The following is a 26,996-nucleotide window of genomic DNA, read 5'->3' on the forward strand; positions in this document are numbered from 1 at the left end:
TTACATTGAGAACCTATTTTATTATGTCTATCTTTAAATCCCACAATTGCTGAAAAAGTAAGTTTTGAATAAAGGAAAAGTGACTTAAATCATTTTTAACAAAAATTCACCAATTTTCAATATATTTTATTTGCACAATTATTTGGCAAATAGTTCTACTTAGCATTGTAACAGTAAAATATTTTCAAAATCCACAGTTTAAAAGAGTAAATGTTTATTAAATGTTTCTGTAGATTTTATTATAACAGGCATTAGACACACAAAGGGTCTTTGTCACAATAGCACAAACTGTATCAGCCAAAGTCCTCCAGAGGGAACATACAGAAAACATACGTGTGCACTAAGAGACACCCACTGGCTTATTTACAATTTGCTAAGTGTAACTCATTCATGTGATTACCTTTGTATCCCTGTTCTGTTTCCCTGAGATCAATCACAGTAATTGGTTTAAAAGTTAAATCCCAAAGACGAATACAGCCATCTCTGCCTCCAGTAGCAAAGCCTTCTTCACAAGCATTCATACTAAAAATCCCTGCCTAGGTAAAGGTAGAAAATGACTTATAAACATGAACCTCTTAAGACCGTCTACTAAATAAAGGCAAAAATCAATCCAGCAGTACTTTCTTATGAAAAAGAAATAATTAATAAACCAGAAAACACATCAAAAACACCTAAAATATATCATTAGCAAGTCAATATATAATTGGGGTGGTATTTAATAATATGTGCATAACACAAAAGAAACTTAAATGCTATATATTGCATATAAAATTCTAAAAGGCAAAACTCTAGACATAATAAATAAATGCAAAATGTCAAAATGCTCATGTGACTTTGAGCTGTAAGACCTTTTCATACATGATAAAGAAAACCATAAACCATAAGGGAAAAACCTTTCCTTTTTTATGTGTAAGTGCAGTACTAGGGATTGAACACAGGAATCTAATGCTAGGCTAGCGTTCTATTCCCAGCCACCTCCCTGGCCTTTAAATGCAATGTATATACTGAAAAAATATTTGTCTCTAATATACACATGAGCAAAAAACCCAGTACAATCAACCAAAGAAGAATAAAACGCAAAAAGAATAATTAATAAAAAAGAAAAATTCAAGGAAATTAACGTTTTTCTTCCAGATGATAAGCAAAAATTTACAACACTTCACATTCTATACAGAAAAATGTTACAGAAAAAACTAGTATCTTTATATATTAAAGGATAAAATAGAAACTATCATAATTTTGTGAAAAAAATACTGCTATTTTTGTTTCCAAACATTTTTCATAGAGCAAGTCATTCATAAATGGTTCTTTAGGACATCAGTACTTTCCACTTGAAAATCTCTCCTAACCTCCTACTTGTTGGAGGAGTGACGATTCAATTGCTAAACAGCTTGAATTTAAAATCACATGAAACATTTAACAATACATTTTTGTGAGTTAATTATATGAAAATCTCATGAATTAAAAAAAAAATCCAGGGACTAGAGAGATAGTGCAGTGGTTCAGATCATTGGCTGGTCTTCCAGGGAATCTGGATTTAATTCCTATCTCCTATGTGAAGGCTCACACTGGTGTGTAACCACAATTCCAGGGGATCCTACGCCTTCTCATGGCCTCTAAAGGTACTAGGCACACACATGGTGCACAGATACACATACAAGCAAAAACACCCATAGGCACAAAGTAATCATTTAGCCAACTAAAAAATGAAATCCTCTCCCCTGGCTTAATGAGTCTATTTTTTCCCCCACATGTTCCCAAACTGCCTACTGGCTAAGCTGGCCTTAACAACACTAGCTTTACTTTACTGCAGCTAGTCTAGAAAACTCTATGACTAAAGTCAACCAGCTTTACTCAGCACTATTCTAAAAAAATACACTGTTATAACAAAGGTTTTAACAAGATAATTACACTAATTTAATAAATATGTATGAGTCTAATTGCATAGTTCTTAATTGAAATCTAAAAAATAATCTGTTAGAATAACATTTTTACAAAGAAACTGAACTGACTACAGATAGGGTATATTAGTTTGTTTTAAGTAAGTGAAGTGGTAAACAGCTAAAAGTATTTAAATTATTCAAATATACTTACAGTATGGGCTCCTTGTATTGTTCGTATAAGATTGATTCCTTTCCAAACATATATATCGCCATTGAGTGCACCAGAATATGTTAATTCGTCCCGAGCACAGGCTAGGCACAATATTGTCTGAAGGTCACCTGTTTTACCAAAAACTCCTCGTTTTGGGGTCAGAGCATTTCCACACAAACTCCAGAACTAAAACGTATACATTATAAGCATATTATCAAATAATGCTTATAAAACCAAGTCATATATTTTCAATAATTCAATACTATACTATGGTAGTAGACTAGAAATTACCTAAGTAGTTGTCTTATGCTAAAATAGCATTCAGTGCTTATATCCTCACCCTAGGGTTGTCACAGCTGTTTTAGCAGATTAGTCACTAGTTTCAATCTTTATCTGTAAGAGTAAGGAATCTGAGCTAACATTTTCCTTAAAGCTATTTTTAGCGGGAAGAGGGATGACAGTGGAGGGCAAAGAAATGTGTGGAGGAGGAATAATTAACATGAAAGATGTCTGAAAAAGCCATATGGAAACACACTATTGTATAAGCTTCCTGAGAGAGAGAGAGAGAGAGAGAGAGAGAGAGAGAGAGAGAGAGAGAGTGTGTGTGAGTGTGTGTGTGTGTGTGTGTGTGTGTGTGTGTGTGTGTGTGTGTGTGTGTACTTTTTCACATAAAAGAGTTAAACTGGTCACCCTTCACAGGGGATAATATTCCTCCCAGAAGCCAAAGGATGCTAAGTAGAAAGCCTGGTGCCAAGCATAATTATTCTTGAGTTATTGTTCAGATGGGTCTTAGATATCCCCAAACCACTCCTTCTGGTTGCCCACCAGAACTGGATAGTAAGACTCTATTGCTTAGACACAAGTCACACAGAAATCAGGTTGATACTAACCAGGAAGTTTTCTCTCTGCTTGTTACCTTTCATGGCATCAGGAAGTGTTACATAGACCTCTGGGAAGGGAAAGCCATCAGTTTTGCCCAGCTGTGAACCCTGTGACTATAATAACGGCCAGCATGCCTTGAGTGCAATAGTGTCATGGATGTTAAAGAGTTAACCAATCACTTTTTGATTTAAGGCTTGCCTCACAAGAGGAAACAAATGCCTAGTGCTGTTAATCTGACCACACACCTATGACTAGAGAGCTCACAGGACAAGGCCCTAGAATAAGCCTACTAATATTATTTTGCCAAATGGACATTGTACCAAACTGCCATCTAGATGTGTATCTTCATGCACATAAATTAGTGCAGACATTATCAAATAAATAGTATCTTTGTGCAGTGATGACAGTAAACACAGACACTATCACTGTGCAGACAATCAGTGTCTGTGGACTGCTCAAAGACAAATGGGACATCTACAACACCCTAAGCCTTGGGAATCAATGTAGAAAGGGGGAAAGATATAAGCCAGAGGGCAGGGAGGATAGGATGGAAACAGTGACTTCTGGAAATAATAGGGTGCTGAACTAACTCTGAAACTCACAGCAGCTGTGGCTGTATGCTTAGCTAAGACCTGCAACCAAGCCAGTCAACGTTCTAGCATGGAGAATGCAGGGACTCGGGAGCCCCTCTTCTTACTGTTTATGGCTTCCAATGGAGGGAGAGTCAGGGTTGTTTTGTATTGTTCTGTAATGGCATGGGTACCAGTAGTTCAACCATGCGTCAGTGGATAGCCTCACCCCTGATTATATGGGCACCACAAATTGGTCCCATGGGATTATTAAAAAAAAAAGAAACCAGACAAGAGTGGGAGTAGTTGGAGTGGAGGGGGATGAATCTGGGAGAGGAGTGGAAGTGAATACGATCAAGGGGTGTGTGTGTGTGTGTGTGTGTGTGTGTGTGTGTGCACACGTATGAAATTCTCAAAGAATGAATAAAAAGAATATTTCAAAAAAAGCTGTTTTCAAAAACTTCTGTATACAATTTAGGCAAAAAGTTGGGAGTGAGTTAGAAATGCAAATGAAGACAAAGTCTGGGAAGATGGCTCAAGGGAAGGTCATTTGCCTCGCATGGACAAGGTCTTGGTTTCAATCTCCAGTACCGGAAAGGGAGTGAAAAAAAGCACACAGCACCATATACTCAGGAAAATGAACCAAATGTTATGTCAAATCTGATGCAAAAGGTTAAGATGGAGGAGAGGTCAGAAAGAAAGAATATATGTTGCTCTCATGGGTAGTCTCAACCTGACTAACAGCTTTGTAAAACTGAAAAATGAGAATGCATTACAAATAATCTATTCATCTGGGGGAAGATAAATTCAAGCAAGATTTGCCACAGTCAGCCTTATTACTATGAATAGTGTTTAGTAAATTTTTATAGTTTGTACAGAAAAAAATCTAAACATAAAAGGGCAGGGATTTATATATGGAAAAATTCTAAATAAAGAAATTGGGCCCCCAAAATATTATTTTTTTGTAAATTACCATGTAATATATTTTTAATAATATTATATCCTTAAATTTAAAGTTTGAAGCCTCACAGAACTAAAACTTGGGACACTTATCTATTCACATAACTAGTGAATACTTTAATGTATGAAATTCTATGACTTTTAAACCCAAAAGCACCATCTATAATTTATATTCACAAGAATAGTTGGCCTTGTCCTTTTGCCCAGTCCCAATCCGATGCTATTATTTCTCTCCTGGCTCTGTGAATCTCAGTGTTGGCCCCGTTAGACCCACCTGGGGAGATTTACAATTCCTGAACACTCGCTGAGATGAAATGAGATCAGATCTTTGAGGAATAAAGTCTAGGTTTACAAATGCCTTTGAGCTAAGTCTTCTGTTCTAGAATCCAGTTCACCCCTGTCAAATAGAATGGCAGTGAACATGCAAATCTCTCTTCCGTCTCTACACATATACGTGTATATATAAATAAATTCATGTGTGCTAGATATACATATGCATGGTTTCCAATACAGTGGACCCCAGAAACATATGGCTCGTGAGTATTTGAAATATGACTAATGACTGAATAAATAAATTTTAAATTTCATTTTATTTGAGTTTACATTTAAATTCTTAATGTCCTAGTGTCTACTGCACTTGACAGTTCAAATTCAGATCATCTTTGAGACTTAGTTTCCTCGATAATATTATTGGCATAAAACTACTACCTTACTAGCCATTGCCACTATCAAAGGAAATGTAATTCATAATATAGTTTGATCTCAGAAGATCAATTCTTAAAATAAATAAAAATAAGTTTTAGCTTTATTTACAAGGTAAGTAATAAGAACTCTTTATATTTAATTTAGATATTATATTACATAATATATGATTATAATATATAAACTAAACATTATATATGTCTAATACACAGTTGGTAAATTAATATACACAAATATACACATATCTCAAGTACTATATCAAGAATTATCTCAAATAAAGACAAAGATCTCCATCTTCCCAGTGTTTAAAATATATGCCTAAAGCCTCGTGGGGTGAGTGAAGGAAATACAGATAAGCTGGTCAGAAAACAGATTCTTACTCACTAGGAATTAACTGTTTCAGGAGCAACTGTATAAGAGGAACAGAAAAGGAACAAGTATTTGACGTTTGCACCAGGCATCAGTGACTTAAAGTTAACTATAAAAATACTGTTTGGTTGTTATCTCTTAGAAGCCTGTTCTTTCTAAAGAGAGACAGACAGAGTGGACCTGGAGAGGAGGGGAGGTGGGGAAGAAAGGGAGAAGAGGGGGATTTAATGAGGATACACTGCATGAGGAAGGAATGAATTATCGACACTGACTCTATAGGCTTCAAGACCTAACTATATAGTAAAGCAAGTACACAGTAATTATCGAGGTAAAAATATCACTTGACCATGAACAGCATCTGAACATATGCTGCTAGGAGGACAGTAAGAGCTGTCATAGCTTCAAAATGTGAAGAAAACAGACAAACACACCCTCCAAGTGTTGAAGTGACTCCCGAGGCTAAGTGTGCAGGAAGTAGCGGTGGTGACTGTCCACGCTGCTTCCGTGAGACGGCATTATCTCCGCAGATGAGAACTCTTAGACGTTTGATTCCCTGTTCACAGTGGATTCTACCTCATTAGACTGGTTCCTTGTGGACGTTACTCATGACTTCCTTTAAAAACTTATACTTTATAGTGTCTCAAATACCTACAACAAGCACTTGCTAGACAAGACATGAGTAATAAAAACCTGACATTTAAAAACAAGTCCTGTTCGAATTCTGTAACTATCCTAATGCTAATGGTGCAATGAATATGTAGCTACAGATGACCGAAAATGACTGCTACATTTGTACCTTGATGTGTTTAACACCGCAGCTGACGAGCTTATTTGGCTGGTACAAATCCCAAGAAATATCAAATATCTGTAAATAAATCAGATCAATGGTTAAAATACTTTCAGTATCTCTTAAGAACCCTGCACAAACAATGAAGTGGGCTAAGCCCTTACCTATCAGAAACTATATATGACACCCTCAATAATAATAAAAATCCAACATTTCAAAATCTTATAAGGAAAAGTAAGTATGGCCATAAGGAATAAAAGCAATTTATTATTTTGGTTAACTTTATAGAGAACTAATAAAATTTAATATGCATTTCTTTTTAATTTTTAAAGAATACTTTGACCCAAGAAGGAAACATGAATGGATCAACAGAACTAGAATATTAGGTTAAGGCCTGAGAATTTTTACAGAGGCAAAACACCAAATGGTGCGGCAATACATAATTTTAAATGTACATGAGCAGCATCGTGTTTCCCTCAATACAATATCTATGCAACATACTATTAAACCAAACCAAACAGGTCATGTAATTTTAAGGTTGATATCTGAAAAATTTATGTTTTCATATGTACAACTCTTCAAATAGTAAAAAATAAGTATGTGTAGTCTTTATGTTTAAAAATGAAAAAAGTATATTTTTTACTGAAGCAAACATAGAGATAAATTCGGAACTTATGCTGTAAACAGTGGATCATGTGTTTTAGTGCTAGGTAGATAAGCTATCTCCCATTTTTATTAGATTGTATTTATGTGTATGTATATGTAGGCACCCTCACCTGCTGAGCCATCTCGCCAGTCCACAATCTAAGATTTTATGGGTATTTATAACTGTAATTTAAGCTGTACTTTCAAAGTTTTATTAATGTTTCACATTGGAAGATCCCCTATCTAAAGTATGCAAACCAATAGTTCTTGTATGTTCACAGAATTGTTGAACTGTAACTACACTAGGTTTTAGAAAATTGTTATCGCCTAAGAAATTCATTCTACATTTCCCTTCCCGTCCTCTCCTCTCTCCTATAATTGCATGATTTTTTACAAATTGTGTTAACTTTTATTACCTAGGCCTATGTGACAATGACAAGACACAGAAGACCCTGTGAACTCTCAGCCAGTCTTTTTCTGCAAAGTATTTATTAGAAAGCCAAAAAGAGGATACTCACTCTGTCTGTGTGACCAGGAGCCATAGACAGCATTTTCCCCCTTTTCCAGTCCCAAACACAAACTGCATTCTTTGAATCGAGTCCAACTGAAACTAAGCGCTGGATTTTGTCCAAGAAATTCAGACGGGAATAAAAAGACAACTCAAATAACTACCAAATTATAAATAGCAAATAAGTTCTACATGTAACATCAAAATATATGCATTCACATTTCAGACACCCTTTAAGGCACATAGATGTATTCATCCCATTAATATTTGTACATGCATTAGTTTTTCATACTAAGTAAAAAAAAAAAAGAAGAAGACTATCAGTTTAGGAATACCCGGGAAGAATCCTAGTCAAACTCCAGACAAAAGCTAAAACTTCTAGATGAACCGTAAACACATCTTTTAAAATGTACCACTGTGGTGAGAATGAAAAAAAAATTGAGAACAAAACAAAGGATCCTTGGTGAGCATCGTGGAGGGAGGAAACATTTACTATGGCATAAAGCAGGGAGAGCTTGGTTACCAGGTGCTTTGGGTTCATGTGTTTGTGGTTTGTTCCTAGAGAGGAGTAAGAGAGAAAGTCTAGGGGATCTACCCAAGATGGGGCTGGACTGGCTAAAGGAATAGCTCCTCAGAATAGGAACGATGACAAGTAATTCCTTCTCAAAGAATGGGTAATTGTGGGAGAAGAAGAAACTCTTCATGAACATCTGAAAGCCCAGGCAGCCCTCACACTGTTGTGACCTGAGTTTACCCTGGTCATGAACCCTCAAGTGGGGGGTCCATTTCCGAGGTCTGGCCTATTTTCAGGAAATATTAGTAGCATGGCACAGGCAATACAAATCAAATACAGGGTAATGTGGCTTTTACTCAACCCTTTAAAGATTCCTACAGGCAGAAATCCAAGTAAGAGCAAGCTACAGAGTGACAACAAACTGGACCCTTCAGCACAAACCCAGGAGGCCAGAAGTGAAAATAAGCAGGTCTTAACAATTAGCAAAATACACAGCACTGAGCTTAGATAAACAGTATAAAATGATCTTAACACACACACACACACACAAAAAAAAATAAAATAAAATTAAGGGTTCAAAATATCCACCTAAGAACAAAGAATAGGAAAGTATAAAAATATCCAAAGATGCACAGAGAAATGAAAAGTAGATGAGATGAAGCTAAAAACTCCTTCGAAGAGCAGAATAAATGAGGAAGAGACTGGAAGACACAGTTGACATGAGTTAACATGGAAGATGGAATTCTAGCCAAGAAGAGACTTCGCAATCTGAATTTGACCGCTGCTTTGACATACAGAAAATTGTACAAAAATATATGAAACACACATTTTAACGGTAACCAAAGTACTTTCCAGTCACAAGGATGTGAATTCACATTCACAAGAATATGAATTATGAAAAAGGGGAGAGACAAAATAAAGTGAGTTCAACAACCGACTGAATTTCACTTAGAAGACAACTTCTATATTGGACTACATAAAGGTAGAATCCTAGATTTGTTGTTGTTTTTTAAACTGGCAAAGGCCTGGCGTTCAGAAGCTAAGAAGGCTAATATGTAGGACACAGATAAAGCTGAAGAAACTCTGTCCACAGTGAGACTTGAGAACACCATCCTTCCCGTGTATAGGGCAATAAACCCAAGAAGATGAAAAGAAGAAACTCCAGAAAAAGAGCAATTAATGGGGGAAATAAAGGCAAACAAGTTTGAGAATGTAAGTGATCTGCACTATCTCAAATTACCAAAGCTACAATGAAGGTCTGTCTGGGAAGCTCCTGGGGATTATTAAAGCCCCCAGGATGGTAATAGCTTAGCACAGAACTTAAAACAATCACCCCAGAAGAAATGCTACTATAGGTCTCCACAACTTCCTACTGTAAATGAAAATAGACTCATATTTGCACCATGCACAAAGTTCAAGTCCAAGTGGATCAAGGACCTCAACATAAAACCAGATACACTCAATCTAATAGAAGAGAAAGTGGGAAAGAGCCTTGAACTCATAGGCACAGAGGGAAATTTCCTAAACAGAACTCCAGTGGCTCAAGCTCTAAGATCAAGAATTGATAAATGGGACCTCATGAAACTGGAAAGCTTCTGTAAGGCAAAGGACATAGTTAATAAGACAAATCAGCATCCTACAGATTGGGACAAAATCTTTACTAACCCACATCCTATAGAGGGCTAATATCCAAAATATATAAAGAACCCAAGAAGCTAACCACAAAACACCAAACAACCCAGTCAAAAAATGGGGTTTAGAACTAAACTGAGAATTCACAACAGAGGAATCTCGAATGGCTGAGAAGCACCTAACAAAATGCTCAAAGTCCTTAGTGATCAGAGAAATGCAAATCTAAATGATCCTGAGAATCCACCTCACACCAGTGAGAATGAGATCAAAACCTCAGGTGACAGCACATGTTGGCGAGGATGTGGAGAAAGAGGAACATTCCTCCATTGCAGGTGGGACTGCGAACTGGTACAACGACTCTGGAAATCAATTTGGAGGTACCTCAGGAAATGGGAAATAGACCTACCTAAACACTCAGAAATACCACTCTTGGGAATACACCTAAAGGATCCCCCAGTTCCATTATGTTCATAGTGGCCTTATTTGTGATAGCCAGGAGCTGGAAACAACCCAGATGTCCCATGACAAAAGAATGGATACAGAAAATGTGGTTCGTTTACACAATGGAATACTACTCAGCTATTAAGAACAAGGACATCTGAGTTTTGCAGGCAAATCAAAGGAATTAGAAAATATCATCCTGATTGAGGTAGCTCAGACCTCAAAGGACATGCATGCTATGTTCTCACTAATAAATGGATATTAGCACACACACCCCCAAAGTATAGAATACCCAAGATACAGTCCACAGAACTCAACAAAGTCAACAAGCTGAAGGACCCAAGTAAGGATGCCTCAGTTCCACTTGGGAGGGAGAAGATAGCAACCACAAGGGGGAGGGAGAGAGGAACAGGAGAGGGAAAAGGGATGAGTGTGGAGGGAGAGGAGAACATTATCTGATATTGGGTGGGGGGAAAGGACTGAAGCCCTGAGGGCCAGCAGAAAGAATGGAAACAGATGACCTAGGGAGGAAGGAGGTTGGGAGGACCCTTCAGAATGTACCAGAGACCTGGGAGGTGAGAAACTCTCAGGACTCAAGTTGGGGGGTACCCTAGATGAAATGCCCTACAGTCGGAAGAGGGAACTTGCTGAGCCCACCTCCAGCAGAAAGACAGGGCAGACAGAAAGAAAGTGAGGGATGGAGTTGCTATCCCACAGTCAAAACTCTGACCCATAATTCTTCCTGTCTGAAAGAACTTCAGGAATTGAAATGGAGAAGATCCTGAGGGAAAGAAGGTTCAGCAACAGGCCCAAAGTGGGATCCAGCTCAAGGGGAGGCCCCAAGACCTGACACCATTACTGAGTCTATGGGGCATTCACAAAAAGAGACCTATCATGACTGCCCTCCAAAAGACCAAACGAGCAGCTGAAAGAGTCAGATGCAGATGTGCACCCAACCAATGAACAGAAGCTGCTGACCCCTGTGGTTGAATTAGGGAAAAGCTGGAGGGAGCTGAGGAGGAGGCCAACCCTGTAGGAGGACCAGCAGTCTCTATTAACCTGGACCCCTTAGATCTCTCTGATCCTGGATCACCAACCAGGCAGCATACACCAGCTGAGATGAGGGCCCCCCCACATACAGCAGAGGACTCCCGGGTCTGGGTTCAGGCAGAGAAGATGCACCTAACAACCAGAAGACTGGAGGACCCAGGAAGTTTAGAGGTCTGGTGGGGTGAGTAGGTGGGGACATTCTTGTGGAGACCTGGGGGAGTAGGCGGTATGAGATGTGGAACTTTTGAGGGCGGGGGGGGGGGAGGGGAGCGAGGGTGAAGTGGGAGGGGAATAAAATCTGGAGTGTAAAAATCAATCAATTAATTAATTAGGTTTTTACAAAGACAGAATTTAATGACTCATTAGAAAAATGTTCAAATGTTTTAAAGGAGTCTCTATAATAAATTGTTTTAAGTATTATATAACATATACAATGTCCAGCATCTAATGAAAATTATTAGCAGATGAAGGAACATGAAAATGTGACCAACTGTGAGAGTGTCAGTCAACAGAAACATCCAGAAATGATGAAGGTGTTAAAATGAGAACAAATATGGAACAAAAGTGCTGAGCTAGGGTCATTGGGAAAGTACTCGTCTGTTGCACAGCAGGAAGATCTGAGCTTGGTCCCCAGCACTCACACAGAGGGAAAAAAACAGTGTACGGCAGCAAATAACTGCTAACCCAGTGCCAAGGAGGCAGAGACAGGAATCCCTGGGTTCTCTGGCCAACTAGACTAGCCAAATCTGTGAGCTTCAGGTCCAGTGATAGACCTTGTCTGAAAAGATAAGATACCAGTAGCTAAAACAGAGACTATGCAGGCCTCAAAGCTTAAATTATTAACTACTGATGTTACACAAATTTTACCAGTGCTTGACTTGGCACATGAATTGACAGCAGGTTGAACAGCATGCTTTACTACACAGGAGACTTTGGGTACTTCTGTAAAACCTCTCTTCTTACCCTATGTTGTTACCCACTAAAAGGGGATAATTAAAGTACTTCATAAGGATAATATGAGCACTAACATATTACATATAAAGGAGTTAGAGGAGTATCTGCATATAGTTAATGTTGTACAAATGCATGATACCTTCATCACACTCTTACTTTACCATAAGCCGTAATTAGCTTTACACATTCATATAATTTGTTCAAATGAAACACGCCACCTAGTGTCCAGTCAGAAAAGCTTTGACTGGGTATAATTAAGATAAACCAAATGGGCTCAATTCTAGTATGGAGTCGTGTGGTCTCATTATTTTGGAAGAATAAACCATTTCGTTATTATGAAGAAAACTTATAAATGTCATAGAAGATGTAGGGCTTAATGGAGTGATACTGGTCTTATTATACTAGACTCAATATAAGTTAAGATCTGGAAGAAAATAAAATTCAAGAATCATGCACTTAAGGCCTATTTAGAGAGTAAGACAACTAAAAGGTCCTGGAAGAAACACCTACTCTCTAGGCACATAGTAATATGCAAAATGACCTTTGTTTTGATCATGTACCTAAAGACAAAAGTAAACTGATACATTTCATTTGTGTCAGCTCACGGGCTTTTTATGAAATTTGACTTAAAAGCTACCTCATCCTTAGCTCATTCTAGAAATGAACAGTTTTAACTCTAACCATGTGTTGTTAGAAATAACTGTGGGCTGCGGAGATGGCACAGGCGTGAAGTGCTTGCTGCATAAACCTGAGGGCGTAAGTTCAGATTCCCAGCACCAAGGTAAGGAGCTGAGCAGTAAGGCACAGATCTGTAAGCCCAGCCCCACTAGGCAGACACAGGTGGCTCCAGGGCCTCACTAGCCTCACTAGCCAGTCAGAAGAGCCGAAAATTCGAGCTATAGGTTTACTCCTTCCTCCTCCCATTGCTACAGAATCTTCAGTCTCTATTTGTTATGGGTTTCTATAAACAGACTTTTCAGGCCCTAATTATCTTCAAGAAGTCCGGCCACTAGCATTAATATGTATATTCACCTCAGTGAGGAGAAAGCCTTTGGGAAAAAACGCCTTGCAACCTTGAAGGAAGCTCATCAATTGGATAAATCCTGAAAGTTTACCTATGCTTTCAAATCTAGCAGAAAATGAAAACATTAGACCATATTTCCTACTCAATACCTTATAAGGAGTTTATAAACAGGTATGTTAGTTCCAATATATTTTTCAAATTATAACATTAAAATAATTTCCTTATCTTAAATTTCCAGGAGCTCCTTACATTAACTGCACTTGTTAAAGGATGAATTCCTTTTGCGATATAAACAACTACCTATGTTACAGTTTGTGAGGCAGTAAAGCATCACTGTTAAAAACGCGAGCTTTGCAGTCTGACAGACCTGGTTCCCGCTCTGGTTCCCCTCACTAGCATTAACCTGAGACAAGTTATTCAACCTTTCTCAGGCTCAGTTTATTTTCCTGCAAAATAGAGATAATAATAGACTCTATTTCACAGGGTTGTCACAAGGATTGAGTGAGAAAATGCAGACTTAGGGGAATGCACGCCCAGTACATAGTGTGACCTCTGTATCTCTATGGATTTCTAAGTCTAAAACCTTAATGAAAACATGATGACAAAATACAATTATTCATGATTTCTCATGGAAAGAGCTCAAAGTAAGCAAGGCTGAGTGCTTTCAAGCAGTAAAAGCTACAGAAGTGGTTTCTCCTTAGAAGAGACATCTCAGCAATACAATCCACATTCTATTTAAAGGGGGAAACTAAAAGTTAAGAAGAAATTATATCTAAAGAATATTTATTGACTATTACAGTAAAAAAAATCTTAAATTTCACAAAACCTTATGTGTAAAGGAATTCTAAACTAATTGTGTAGATTTTTTTTCATTGTGTTTTACACAATTCTGATGTTGGAAAGATTATTCTTTCTTTTAAGAAGGTAAATGAAGTTTAATAGGACATAAAATACTTGAAAGATAATAGCAAACATGGGTCATAAATTGAGTTTTCACAGTTGCTAATCGCCATTAAACCTAAAAGCACATTTTTAGAGAGGCCCCAGTGAAGTCTCCACAGATCCCTTACCAGAAAGTCACGGGAATCTGTGCTACCCAAAGGCACTGTGCCTCGGACTGATGTAACGTTCCTACTGAGTGTCATTTTCTTTAGGGTACGACCCTAAAGTCTATTTTGATAGAATCTAGATTTACAACAATTATAAAAAGCAGGTAAATAAATTTTTCTGAAAGTTATAATTATTTTAAAGTCTAACTTAGACACAAAATATTTACCAATCACAAATTAACCATACCACTCTTAAAATACGCTTTAGTCAGAACAGCTTCTATACAGTTAGAGGATAATTTGGAAAGTGATTGGCCAATGGGATGATAACAAAGATCATAGTTTTGATCTTTGATTTTGTATTGATTTGTCTCATTTTCAATAAAAATATAATTATAAGACAAAAATTTTAAAGAGACTGAAAGTTAAAATATATACAGCTCTTCTTAGAGAAACTTAATTTTCCTAAGGTATCTTCCATACACCCTAAACACCTTACCCAGAAAACAGTCAGATACAATTTTCTGTAACAATCAGATAATAGTCCAGTGAATAAAAATTTCTTTGCCTTTTAGAATAATTTCACTGAGAAAATTCTTGGTAATGATGAAATCAATACCCTTGTTTTATTTTTGTTAACTATGTTGTCCACCCATCCTATTTATACTTCAACATATATGAATAACAAGTACTTTATCAGTTGTTTTTCAATTCTATATTATAAACTTGTAATGATTTCATTTTTAAATTATTATTATTATTATTATTAGTAGTAGTAGTAGTAGTAGTAGTAGTAGTAGTAGTAGTGTTTTACCTGCATGTATGTTTTTGTGAGGGCGCTGGGTCTCCTAGAACTGGAGTTAAAGAACGTTGTGAGCTGCCATCTGGGTACTGGGAACTGAACCCAGGTCCTCTGGAAGAGCAGACAGTGCTCTCAACTCTGAGCCATCTCTCCACACCCTTATAATGATTTCCTTAGCAAGCATTTTAAAGTCAAAATTTATATAAAGGAGGAAAATTATCACATACCTGTCCATCCAAGTCAAATGCTAAACAAGCTATACCATGTGTATGAACGTCCTTCAGAACCGACACAGTCTGGACCGTGTAAGAATCCCAAACACAGATGTAAGGCTCTTTCCCAACTTGTCCTGTTGCTACCAAAACGCGCTCAGGATGCAGTGCGAGACTAAAAAATAAAGAATGAATGAATGAATGAATAAATAAATAAATAGTAAGACTTGAAAATTGATTATAAACTTTTATAGCATTTGCTATAGATATTTGTATTTACAAATGTCAACATTAGACTCTGCTTATCTTAAATAATTTGTATTTAGAAGTAATTTCTATAAAATTATTGCTAAGAATTAATAATAATATACTAAAAGGTTAATGATAAACTAATTATAGACTCCATAAACTCCATGGACATAGTGTGCATAAACTTCTCAAGAAGAAGATCAACACAAAAGATCAACAGAACTACAGCACACATTTTTAGCAACTTATCAAATGCTGTTTTTTCACTTGGTATTTATGTTGCAGGCTTTCTTTTCTATCAGACCATTTCTTTTATTGACTAATATTGAACTAAATCCAGAGGCTGGGGAGAAGGCTCTATGGTAAAGCACTTTCCATGAGAACACAGACTGAAGAGCATACTCCCGGAACCACTAGATATCATGCAGGCATGGCAGACCATCTGTATTTCAAACCTTGGAAGCAGAGGATCCCCAAAGCAAGCTGGTGAGCAAAAGCAGGCATATCAAAGAGCTCTGCATGTGACTGAGAAACAGGCCTCACTGAATGGTATTAGTGTGATCAAGGATGATTCCCAAGCATCAACCTTGGGCTTCCATGTACACTCATACCTACAGGCACATGTACCTCACACATATGCCAACAGAACATGCATATACAAACACACATATAAATCATATACACGTATATGAAAATGAAAAAATAGCTAAATCTTAATGTCCAAGGTAGCATTTGGTAGCACTTATACTGCAACACTCTGCAATAAATTACAAATCTCACTAAAAAAACAGCAATGTCATATGAAATTTGCAGAAAATGGTCAACAGGTCTAAAAGCTAGACAAAAATTGAACAATTAGTAAGGACTGTGCACATACATCTGTAAAAGGCAGAAAACAAAAATGAAATTCTACTTGATAAAAGTTTCTACGAATGAGTTTAAAATATCAGATTTGCCTTTAAACAAAAAGATTCAACTGTATTTCTGTACCCTAGCAGCGAATACCTGAAAAAATAAAGAAAGTCAAAATTATAGTAGCATCAAAAAGAGCAAATACAATCATGAACCCCAACTACAAGTCATTTTAAAGGGTCTAAACAGAGGATAAAATACATCAATTCTAGGCTTGAAAGAATGTAATATGGTAATGCTCTTTAAATTGAATCCCTGTCAAAGGATCAGGCATAATTAAATAAAAATAACACAGAAAATTGGATCCCGTAAATATTATTTGTGAGACTGTAAAATTATACAGCCAGTTTAAAAACAGTTTAGCAGAGTTACTATAGGATGCAACAAATCTATTTCTAGATTCATTCCTAAAAGGAGTAAAACATATGTCCACATGAGAACCATATACAAACGCTCATGCCAAAATTATTATTCATAACAGTAAAAAGTGACAGCTCAAATGTTCATCAATGGAATGGAGAAAAAAGAAATAAAGTGCTAATAGCATGTTGCAAGCGAGATGAACTCTGAAATGTAACACAACACAGAAGGAAACATAAACATTAGGACCATGTACTCTGTGTACTCATTTACATAAAATGTCTGGAATAAGCAACTCTTATGTGACTGACTTTTCTTGGGAAACAACACACAAATGTGTATTCACCCCCAAAAGGAAACCTACAACAGAATGTCCAACCTGGGGAACTGAAGTTTTTATTTGGGACAATAACAGTACTGTGGATGATAAGTCAGCTAGAACAAGGATGACACAAGAGCATCTGCACCACTGAAAAGCCCACCCCAACACTGGTGACAACTCACAAAGGTTTCAACCTTGCTCTCTACACAACTTACTGTAGCAGCTAAGAATATCCCTCTAGCTCAGCTAGTCTCCTTCATCAATCTTTTACTCCTTTTTATGCTCTGGCAATGGGCCTTCAAGAATCTTCCAAGTTTCTGTTTTCCTAGACATATTTATATATATGATCATTAGTCTTGTGAGGCTCCCCTTCCCTTCGAGAAGGAGTTTTTGATTCTGAGGAAAATGCTATACAACAAAGAGCCATGCCAGGATCAGAGACCACATTTAACAGCACCCTTCCCTACCCTCCATCAATGTTAATGGGTTCTCCAAAAGAGCCTTTGACTTCCCTCCAGTGAGATTGACCAGTCTATAGTAAGAGACATGAACTCCCTACTGTGAAGCAGGTCTTAAAGCCAATCAAGAGAGTGGTTAGTTACCTCCATACAAAGGAGCTGATTTGAATAAAAACAGACCCCAAGGGCTCTTGGATTTAAACCTGGTCTCCAGGGAGTGTCACTATTTGGAAGAATTAGGAGGTGAAGCCTCCTTGGAGTTGGAGTGGCCTTTGGTAAAGGAAATGTGTCATCAGGAATGAGTTTGAGGTTTCAGAAGCACAAGCCAGGCCCAGAGGCTCTTGCCCTTCCTACAGCATGTGGATCCAGGTGTAGAACTCTCAGCTCTCTCTAGGATCATGTCTGCATGCCACCATGCTCTCCAGCATGATGACAATGGACTAAATCTCTGAAACTCTAAGCCCCAAATTTAATGCTTTCCTTCGTAAGAGTTGCTGTGGCCTTGGTGTCTCCTCATAGTAATAAAACTCTGACTGACACACACAGTTTTGCCACTACTGCACCAGTGAACACATCTTGTCTGGAAGTTCAGTGTTGTAGCAAACAGGGTCTAGCATTATAAAACAATGTAAAAGAGTTGCCCTTTTACCACATCTGTACCAGCATTTGTTATCATTTGTTTTTCTTTTTCTTCTTTTTGTTCTTTTTTTTTTTTCTGGAGCTGGGGACCGAACCCAGGGCCTTGCGCTTCCTAGGCAAGCGCTCTACCACTGAGCTAAATCCCCAACCCCTCTTTTTCTTCTTTTTAATCTACATCATTCTTGGATAAGATGGAATCTTAAAGTAGTTTTTTAAAGTTACTATTTTTAAAAATATAATGTAAATATATCATTTTCCTCCCTTTGCTTTCCTTCTCTCAACTCCTTCTATGCACGTCCTTGTGTTGCAGAATATTTGATCACATTGTGAACCCCAAGATTGTGTTATTTACTGAAAAAGAAAAACTGTTTCTAGTTGTGGCACACACCTTTAATCCCTCTGAATTGAATACAGACATGCCCTTAGCACACACCTTTAATCCCAAACAATGAAAGTAAAGTTAGTTTATAGAAGGAAGCACCCGTGTTTGTAATTAATTAGATGTCTGAGTGGCAGACAAAGTAATGAATCAGAGAAAGATTTGACAGAATAGGATACGCCTAACTATCAAGAGAGGCGCGAAGAAAAGCTACTTAAGAGAGCAGTGCAGAGAAAAAGAGAAAGGCAATTTTACCTGGACAACTGCAGAAAAGAAGAAACTATATTTGGGTGAAGATATAATGGGCCAGAGAATGAGAAGGAACCAGATGATTAGAACAGATTGCCAGAGTTTGAAACCAGTCACAGCAAGGGGGTCAGAGGCCCGGGAGAGAAGCCAGATTGAACCAGAGAGGAGTTTTGAACCAGAACAGCTGAACTGACCAGTCAGCCAGAGTTCAGAAAGAACAAGGAAGGAGTAAGCTTACTCAGCAGTAAGTCTCAAAGGCTGAAAACAGGACAGACCCAGATTAGACTGTAAGAAGGCTAGAAGTTTCCAGGACTAGGACTAGGTTAGCGGACTGAGGCAGTAAGGTATGGAGATAACAATTGCTTCAGGAGAATAAAAGATACTTTTCCACCCTTGTTCTCTCTCAAATTCTTAGCCTTTTTTTCTTTGTTATTAAATACATATATTCCTTAATATATGAATACAACCTTCTCAGTCTGTATAATTTTACCTATATGTATGTGATCTCAGGGTTGACCACTTGGTATAGATAACCAATTGGAAGACTCTTCCCTGGACAAAACTATTTATCCTACTTTCAGCATTCCCCAGTCTCCACAGTTCTTTGTCTAGGATTGAGTCCCTACAGGCTTCCTCCCTCCACTTAGCATGTCCACTGATGTCATCCTTATTCAGTTTTGTCTAGACAGCCATGTTGATAAGATTTAATAGGTACAGCCTCTCTGATATAGAAGCCCTCTTCTGATTTGTTGGTCAGAGCTGTCCAAGAGACTCCCAAAACATTACAGCCTATTGCAGTTGCCCTTGGTTGCCTCCTAGAAGTGGAAGAAGGTTAAGTCCCTATTGCTAAAGACACTATTGTACTTTGGATAAAACCCAGAGGTCCTGAGCTGGATCTGATCTGAAAGTCTCCTTTCTGGGGACTAGTTTTCATAGTATCAGGAGGCATCGTGCAAGTTTTCAAGACTGGTTGGGAAGCAACCAATCGTCCTACCCACCTGTGATAGCTATGTGTCATAATCTTCAGCATTGGCAATAGAGAAATACGTATGTTGGCAGTGACTAACAGCTACTTAAACATAAGGTAGGTCTGTTCAACAAGAGGAAAGTATACACAATACTAGAAATGTTATGTAGTTTTAACCCACAGAGCACTGATGGCTAAGGATGTTGAATACTTTTAAGTGTTTATTAGCAATTTGCATGTCATTTTTTCCAAGTTCTGTTCCATTCCACAGCCCATTTTAAAAACTGGGTTGTTTTCTTGGTGATTAGTTTTGTTGATGTTGTTGTTGTTTAGTTATCTGTACATTTTAGACACTAAACCTCTACCACATGTATAGCTAGCAATTTATCCATCTGAAGTTGTACTTTGTGAAGATCAGTGGTAAGGTCTAGGTTCATTTTTCTGAATGTTGAAATCCAGGTTTCCCAGGACTACTTGTTGAAGATGCTGTCTTTCCTCTGATGTATAGTTTTGACATCTCTATCAAAAGATCTAGTAACCATAGTTATGATGACCCATATGTGTCTGGTTTTTTTGTTTTAAATTTATTTAATATTTAATAAAAATTCTTTGGTTTCCGGGCAAACAACCCCCTCCCCCCTCCCCTTCCTTATGGGTGTTCCCCTCCCAACCCTCCCCCCATTGCCGCCCTCACCCAACAGTCTAGTTCACTGGGGTTTCAGTCTTAGCAGGACCCAGGGCTTCCCCTTCCACTGGTGCTCTTACTAGGATATTCATTGCTACCTATGAGGTCAGAGTCCAGGGTCAGTCCATGTATAGTCTTTAGGCAGTGGCTTAGTCCCTGGAAGCTCTGGTTGCTTGGCATTGTTGTACATATGGGGTCTCAAGCCCCTTCAAGCTCTTCCAGTTCTTTCTCTGATTCCTTCAACGGGGGTCCTGTTCTCAGTTCAGTGGTTTGCTGCTGGTATTCGCCTATGTATTTGCTGTATTCTGGCTGTGTCTCTCAGGAGCGATCTACATCTGGCTCCTGTCAGTCTGCACTTCTTTGCTTCATCCATCTTGTCTAATTGGGTGGCTGTATATGTATGGATCACATGTGGGGCAGGCTCTGAATGGGGTTCCTTCAGTCTCTGTTTTAATCTTTGCCTCTCTCTTCCGTGCCAAGGGTATTCTTGTTCCCCTTTTAAAGAAGGAGTGAAGCATTCACATTTTGATCATCCGTCTTGAGTTTCATTTGTTCTAGGCATCTAGGGTAATTCAAGCATTTGGGCTAATAGCCACTTATCAATGAGTGCATACCATGTATGTCTTTCTGTGATTGGGTTAGCTCACTCAGGATGATATTTTCCAGTTCCAACCATTTGCCTACGAATTTCATAAAGCTGTTGTTTTTGATAGCTGAGTAATATTCCATTGTGTAGATGTACCACATTTTCTGTATCCATTCCTCTGTTGAAGGGCATCTGGGTTCTTTCCAGCTTCTGGCTATTATAAATAAGGCTGCGATGAACATAGTGGAGCACATGTCTTTTTTATATGTTGGGGCATCTTTTGGGTATATGCCCAAGAGAGGTATAGCTGGATCCTCAGGCAGTTCAATGTCCAATTTTCTGAGGAACCTCCAACTGATTTCCAGAATGGTTGTACCAGTCTGCAATCCCACCAACAATGGAGGAGTGTTCCTCTTTCTCTGCATCCTCGCCAGCATCTGCTGTCACCTGAGTTTTTGATCTTAGCCATTCTCACTGGTGTGAGGTGAAATCTCAGGGTTGTTTTGATTTGCATTTCCCTTATGACTAAAGATGTTGAACATTTCTTTAGGTGTTTCTCAGCCATTCGGCATTCCTCAGCTGTGAATTCTTTGTTTAGCTCCGAACCCCATTTTTTAATAGGGTTATTTGTCTCCCTTCGGTCTAACTTCTTGAGTTCTTTCTATATTTTGGATATAAGGCCTCTATCTGTTGTAGGATTGGTAAAGATCTTTTCCCAATCTGTTGGTTGCCGTTTTGTCCTAACCACAGTGTCCTTTGCCTTACAGAAGCTTTGCAGTTTTATGAGATCCCATTTGTCGATTCTTGATCTTAGAGCATAAGCCATTGGTGTTTTGTTCAGGAAATTTTTTCCAGTGCCCATGTGTTCCAGATGCTTCCCTAGTTTTTCTTCTATTAGTTTGAGTGTATCAGGTTTGATGTGGAGGTCCTTGATCCACTTGGACTTAAGCTTTGTACAGGGTGATAAGCATGGATCAATCTGCATTCTTCTACATGTTGACCTCCAGTTGAACCAGCACCATTTGCTGAAAATGCTATCTTTTTTCCATTGAATGGTTTTGGCTCCTTTGTCAAAAATCAAGTGACCATAGGTGTGTGGGTTCATTTCTGGGTCTTCAATTCTATTCCATTGGTCTATCTGTCTGTCTCTGTACCAATACCATGCAGTTTTTATCACTATTGCTCTGTAATACTGCTTGAGTTCAGGGATAGTGATTCCCCCTGAAGTCCTTTTATTGTTGAGGATAGTTTTAGCTATCCTGGGTTTTTTGTTATTCCAGATGAATTTGCAAATTGTTCTGTCTAACTCTTTGAAGAATTGGATTGAAATTTTGATGGGGATTGCATTGAATCTGTAGATCGCTTTTGGTAAAATGGCCATTTTTACTATATTAATCCTGCCAATCCATGAGCATGGGAGATCTTTCCATCTTCTGAGGTCTTCTTCAATTTCTTTCTTCAGTGTCTTGAAGTTCTTATTGTACAGATCTTTTACTTGCTTGGTTAAAGTCACACCAAGGTACTTTATATTATTTGGGTCTATTATGAAGGGTGTCGTTTCCCTAATTTCTTTCTCGGCTTGTTTCTCTTTTGTGTAGAGGAAGGCAACTGATTTATTTGAGTTAATTTTATACCCAGCCACTTTGCTGAAGTTGTTTATCAGCTTTAGTAGTTCTCTGGTGGAACTTTTGGGATCACCTAAATAAACTATCATATCATCTGCAAATAGTGATATTTTGACTTCTTCTTTTCCGATCTGTATCCCCTTGACCTCCTTTTGTTGTCTGATTGCTCTGGCTAGAACTTCAAGAACTATATTGAATAAGTAGGGAGAGAGTGGGCAGCCTTGTTTAGTCCCTAATTTTAGTGGGATTGCTTCAAGTTTCTCTCCATTTAGTTTAATGTTAGCAACTGGTTTGCTGTATATGGCTTTTACTATGTTTAGGTATGGGCCTTGAATTCCTATTCTTTCCAGGACTTTTATCATGAAGGGGTGTTGAATTTTGTCAAATGCTTTCTCAGCATCTAATGAAATGATCATGTGGTTCTGTTCTTTCAGTTTGTTTATATAATGGATCACGTTGATGGTTTTCCGTATATTAAACCATCCCTGCATGCCTGGGATGAAGCCTACTTGATCATGGTGGATGATTGTTTTGATGTGCTCTTGGATTCGGTTTGCCAGAATTTTATTGAGTATTTTTGCGTCGATATTCATAAGGGAAATTGGTCTGAAGTTCTCTTTCTTTGATGGGTCTTTGTGTGGTTTAGGTATAAGAGTAATTGTGGCTTCATAGAAGGAATTCAGGAGTGATCCATCTGTTTCAATTTTGTGGAATAGTTTGGATAACATTGGTATGAGGTCTTCTATGAAGGTTTGATAGAATTCTGCACTAAACCCGTCTGGACCTGGGCTCTTTTTGGTTGGGAGACCTTTAATGACTGCTTCTATTTCCTTAGGAGTTATGGGGTTGTTTAACTGGTTTATCTGTTCCTGATTTAACTTCGGTACCTGGTATTTGTCTAGGAAATTGTCCATTTCCTGTAGATTTTCAAGTTTTGTTGAATATAGGCTTTTATAGTAAGATCTGATGATTTTTTGAATTTCCTCTGAATCTGTAGTTATGTCTCCCTTTTCATTTCTGATTTTGTTAATTTGGGCACACTCTCTGGGTCCTCTCGTTAGTCTCGCTAAGGGTTTATCTATCTTGTTGATTTTCTCAAAGAACCAACTTTTGGTTCTGTTGATTCTTTCTATGGTCCTTTTTGTTTCTACTTGGTTGATTTCAGCTCTGAGTTTGATTATTTCCTGCCTTCTACTCCTCCTGGGTGTATTTGCTTCTTTTTGTTCTAGAGCTTTTAGGTGTGCTGTCAAGCTGCTGACATATGCTCTTTCCTGTTTCTTTCTGCAGGCACTCAGCGCTACGAGTTTTCCTCTTAGCACAGCTTTCATTGTGTCCCATAAGTTTGGGTATGTTGTACCTTCATTTTCATTAAATTCTAAAAAGTTTTTAATTTCTTTCTTTATTTCTTCCTTGACCAGGTTATTATTGAGTAGAGCATTGTTCAATTTCCACGTATATGTGGGCATTCTTCCCTTATTGTTATTGAAGACCAGTTTTAGGCCGTGGTGGTCCGATAGCACGCATGGGATTATTTCTATCTTTCTGTACCTGTTGAGGCCCGTTTTTTGACAAACTATATGGTCAATTTTGGAGAAAGTACCATGAGGAGCTGAGAAGAAGGTATATCCTTTTGCTTTAGGATAGAATGTTCTATAAATATCCGTTAAGTCCATTTGGCTCATGACTTCTCTTAGTCTGTCTACGTCTCTGTTTAATTTCTGTTTCCATGATCTGTCCATTGATGAGAGTGGGGAGTTGAAATCTCCCACTATTATTGTGTGAGGTGCAATGTGTGTTTTGAGCTTTAGTAAGGTTTCTTTTACGTATGTAGGTGCCCTTGTATTTGGGGCATAGATATTTAGGATTGAGAGTTCATCTTGGTGGATATGTGTCTGTTTTTAAACCAGTACAATGCTAGCATTACCACCATAGGTGTGTAACATGATTTAAAACTAGGTATGGCAATGCTTCCTATGAGGCATTTTGTTCAGGACTGGTTTGGCTACTCTTGGTCTTTTGTGCCTCTGCACACATTGTGACATTGTTCGTATGTGAAGAAAGGTCCTGGTATTCTTATTGGAGTTGATGGAATCAGTGTGTTAATTTTGCATTTTGTCACTTTGCTGCAAGTATCCCTCAGTTCTAAGGGGTTTTGGTGGAGTCCTCATGGTCTTTTATAGAGAGAATCCTATCACCTGACAGCAGGGACACTTGGCCTTCTTTCCCCCTTGCATCCTTTTTATTCTCTTGTCTTATTGCTCTAGCTAAGACCTGAAGCAGTTTATTGCTTGGATCAGGAGTCTAATTCCATTCTCACTCCTTACATGATCCCATCAGCCTGTGAGACTGCCTCTATCATCACCCTTCTCTTTTCTAGTGGAATCCTCATTCTGGCCAGCATCCACCTTCAGTGAGTACCAAGACTACTTCATTAGCCTTCTGACCACCACCTTCTTTTTTTTTTATTGCTCTCTTTAGAGTTGTTCAATATAGCCTGGATGATTTTTTTAAGGAATTTTTTTCATTTAATTTTTACTGGGACTTGTGAGTCTTTCCCTACCACCACCCCCTGGTCTTCCCCCACCCACCATCCTTGGGGGGTGAGGGTGAGGGTGAGGGTGGGGGTTCAGAAGCCCTGTGAGTACATATAGTGAATAAGCACACTTTGGCCAGTTATCAGGAGGCAGATCAACTTTACTTATTTTTTCCTTGCTCCACCATCTCCCTTTATCCTTTTTTATTAATCATTCCATTCATTTACATCTCAAATGATATTCCACTTCCCAGTTACTCCTTCCACTAACTCCTATCCCATGATAGCATACTTCCTGGTTACCCCTCCACTCAACTTTACTTACAGTAATTCAAGGCATATAACGTTTTGGAGAGCTGAGGGTCAGAACATCCAGAATGGGCATAGGCTGGGTGCTTAGGGTACCTGGAGTGCCTCGTTAGCATGGGGAAGCATCTCAGGTGCTGGCTGAACAGGTTCTTATTAGGAGAAAGGAAATTGATCCTGTAATCTAATTGAGGCTACGTGACATGTGGGGGCTTAAGATTCCCCAGACAAGGTCAAAGAAGAAGTGCAGAGGCCATGTACTATCCGGTCATCATAGATTTCGTTAGCAGAGTTTTCCCACAGGGAGTAGGGCATGCAATAGACAGTGAGTGGTGATCAGACAGAGGACAACTTTGTGGAGTCTGTTCTCTACTTCTACTTTTGCTTGGCTTCTGGGGATCAAACTCAGGCCATCAGGCTTGTATGACAAGCAGCTTTAATTGTTGAGTCATCTCATTGGCCCCAGAGTAATTTCTTAGAACGACATAAATCTGACCTTACTATCCACTTGGTAAAACTCTCCAACAGCTTCCCATTCATCTAGAATAAAATCCTACCTGGATGGAGTCCCTCAGGATGTTCTCAAGCCTTAACCTATACCATTTCCCCTCTTGTCCATTCTAGTCACATACTCCTTCCTGTCCCATAAAAAGGTCAAGATAATTGTACTTTTTAAGTTTTAGTCTAGAACAATCTCCAAAATCTTTGCCTCACTCATCCTTTAGGGCAAACATATCAGTTCTAACGACTCACGGTCATTTCAATATGTTCTATACATTATCCCAATGCATTTACAATAATGATCAACTATCTAAAATCACTTTTGAATATGTATGATCTTACTCTTTCCACTAAAATCTATATGCCAACCAATAGGGCAGAGACTCTGTGTGTGTGTGTGTGTGTGTGTGTGTGTGTGTGTGTGTGTGACCACACACCTTTTTTTATTCATTTCTAACCTAAGTACCTAAAGCAATGATTAGTCCTTGTAGTTATTAAATCAATATTTGTTAACTGAATTCCCAAAGAAGCCACCAAAGTTAAAAAGAAGTTTTGAATAAATTAATCCTCAACAAAGAAAAGCCCTAATGGAATGTTTTCATTACATCCTTTAGAGCAGCAAAAACTTAAACACCACCTAACAGAACAGGGATTTTTCTTTATCATATTACGAAAAGCTTCTGTTATAATATTAGGCAAAAACATACTCTATTCATTACATATAATATTATGTCAACTGCTCAATACTGCATGTACCAAAAAAGCTCACAAAGTGAATAATCTAGAAATAAAATAATAATAATAATAATAATAATAATAATAATAATAATAAAATAATCTATAATATGGTGATATTTCTAGATTACAAGATTGTGGGTAAATTTTTTCTGTAGCCTTCAGCTTTCTATAGTAAGTATTACTAATTTAAAATAGCAATAAAACTATAAGAGAAAACAGAATATCTTTCATAATCCCTATTATGTTGATTTCAAATTTCTACATAGTCTTTTAAAAATACAGCTATCAAAAAT

The 26,996-nt window shown here is 38.0% G+C and overlaps 1 protein-coding gene across 9 annotated transcripts in view; it reads right to left on the reverse strand.

Annotated features, from left to right (window-relative positions):
* Eml5 (EMAP like 5) overlaps positions 1–26,996 on the reverse strand; it is a 131,754-nt gene that overhangs the window by 96,733 nt on the left and 8,025 nt on the right. For all 9 annotated transcript variants that reach the window (XR_015622078.1, XR_015622080.1, XR_015622079.1 and 6 more), the window contains 5 exon segments: positions 15,210–15,369; positions 7,527–7,625; positions 6,373–6,441; positions 2,095–2,280; positions 401–536 (listed from right to left, as the gene is read on the reverse strand). Coding sequence is in view for 4 of the 9 variants with exons in the window: in XM_087554157.1 (XP_087410283.1) it covers positions 401–536; positions 2,095–2,280; positions 6,373–6,441; positions 7,527–7,625; positions 15,210–15,369 (650 nt within the window). In the remaining 5 variants the exon portion in view is untranslated.

The sequence above is a fragment of the Rattus norvegicus genome, chromosome 6, assembly GCF_021556685.1.
Source record: "Rattus norvegicus strain SHRSP/BbbUtx chromosome 6, alternate assembly SHRSP_T2T, whole genome shotgun sequence".
Taxonomy (NCBI): domain Eukaryota; kingdom Metazoa; phylum Chordata; class Mammalia; order Rodentia; family Muridae; genus Rattus; species Rattus norvegicus.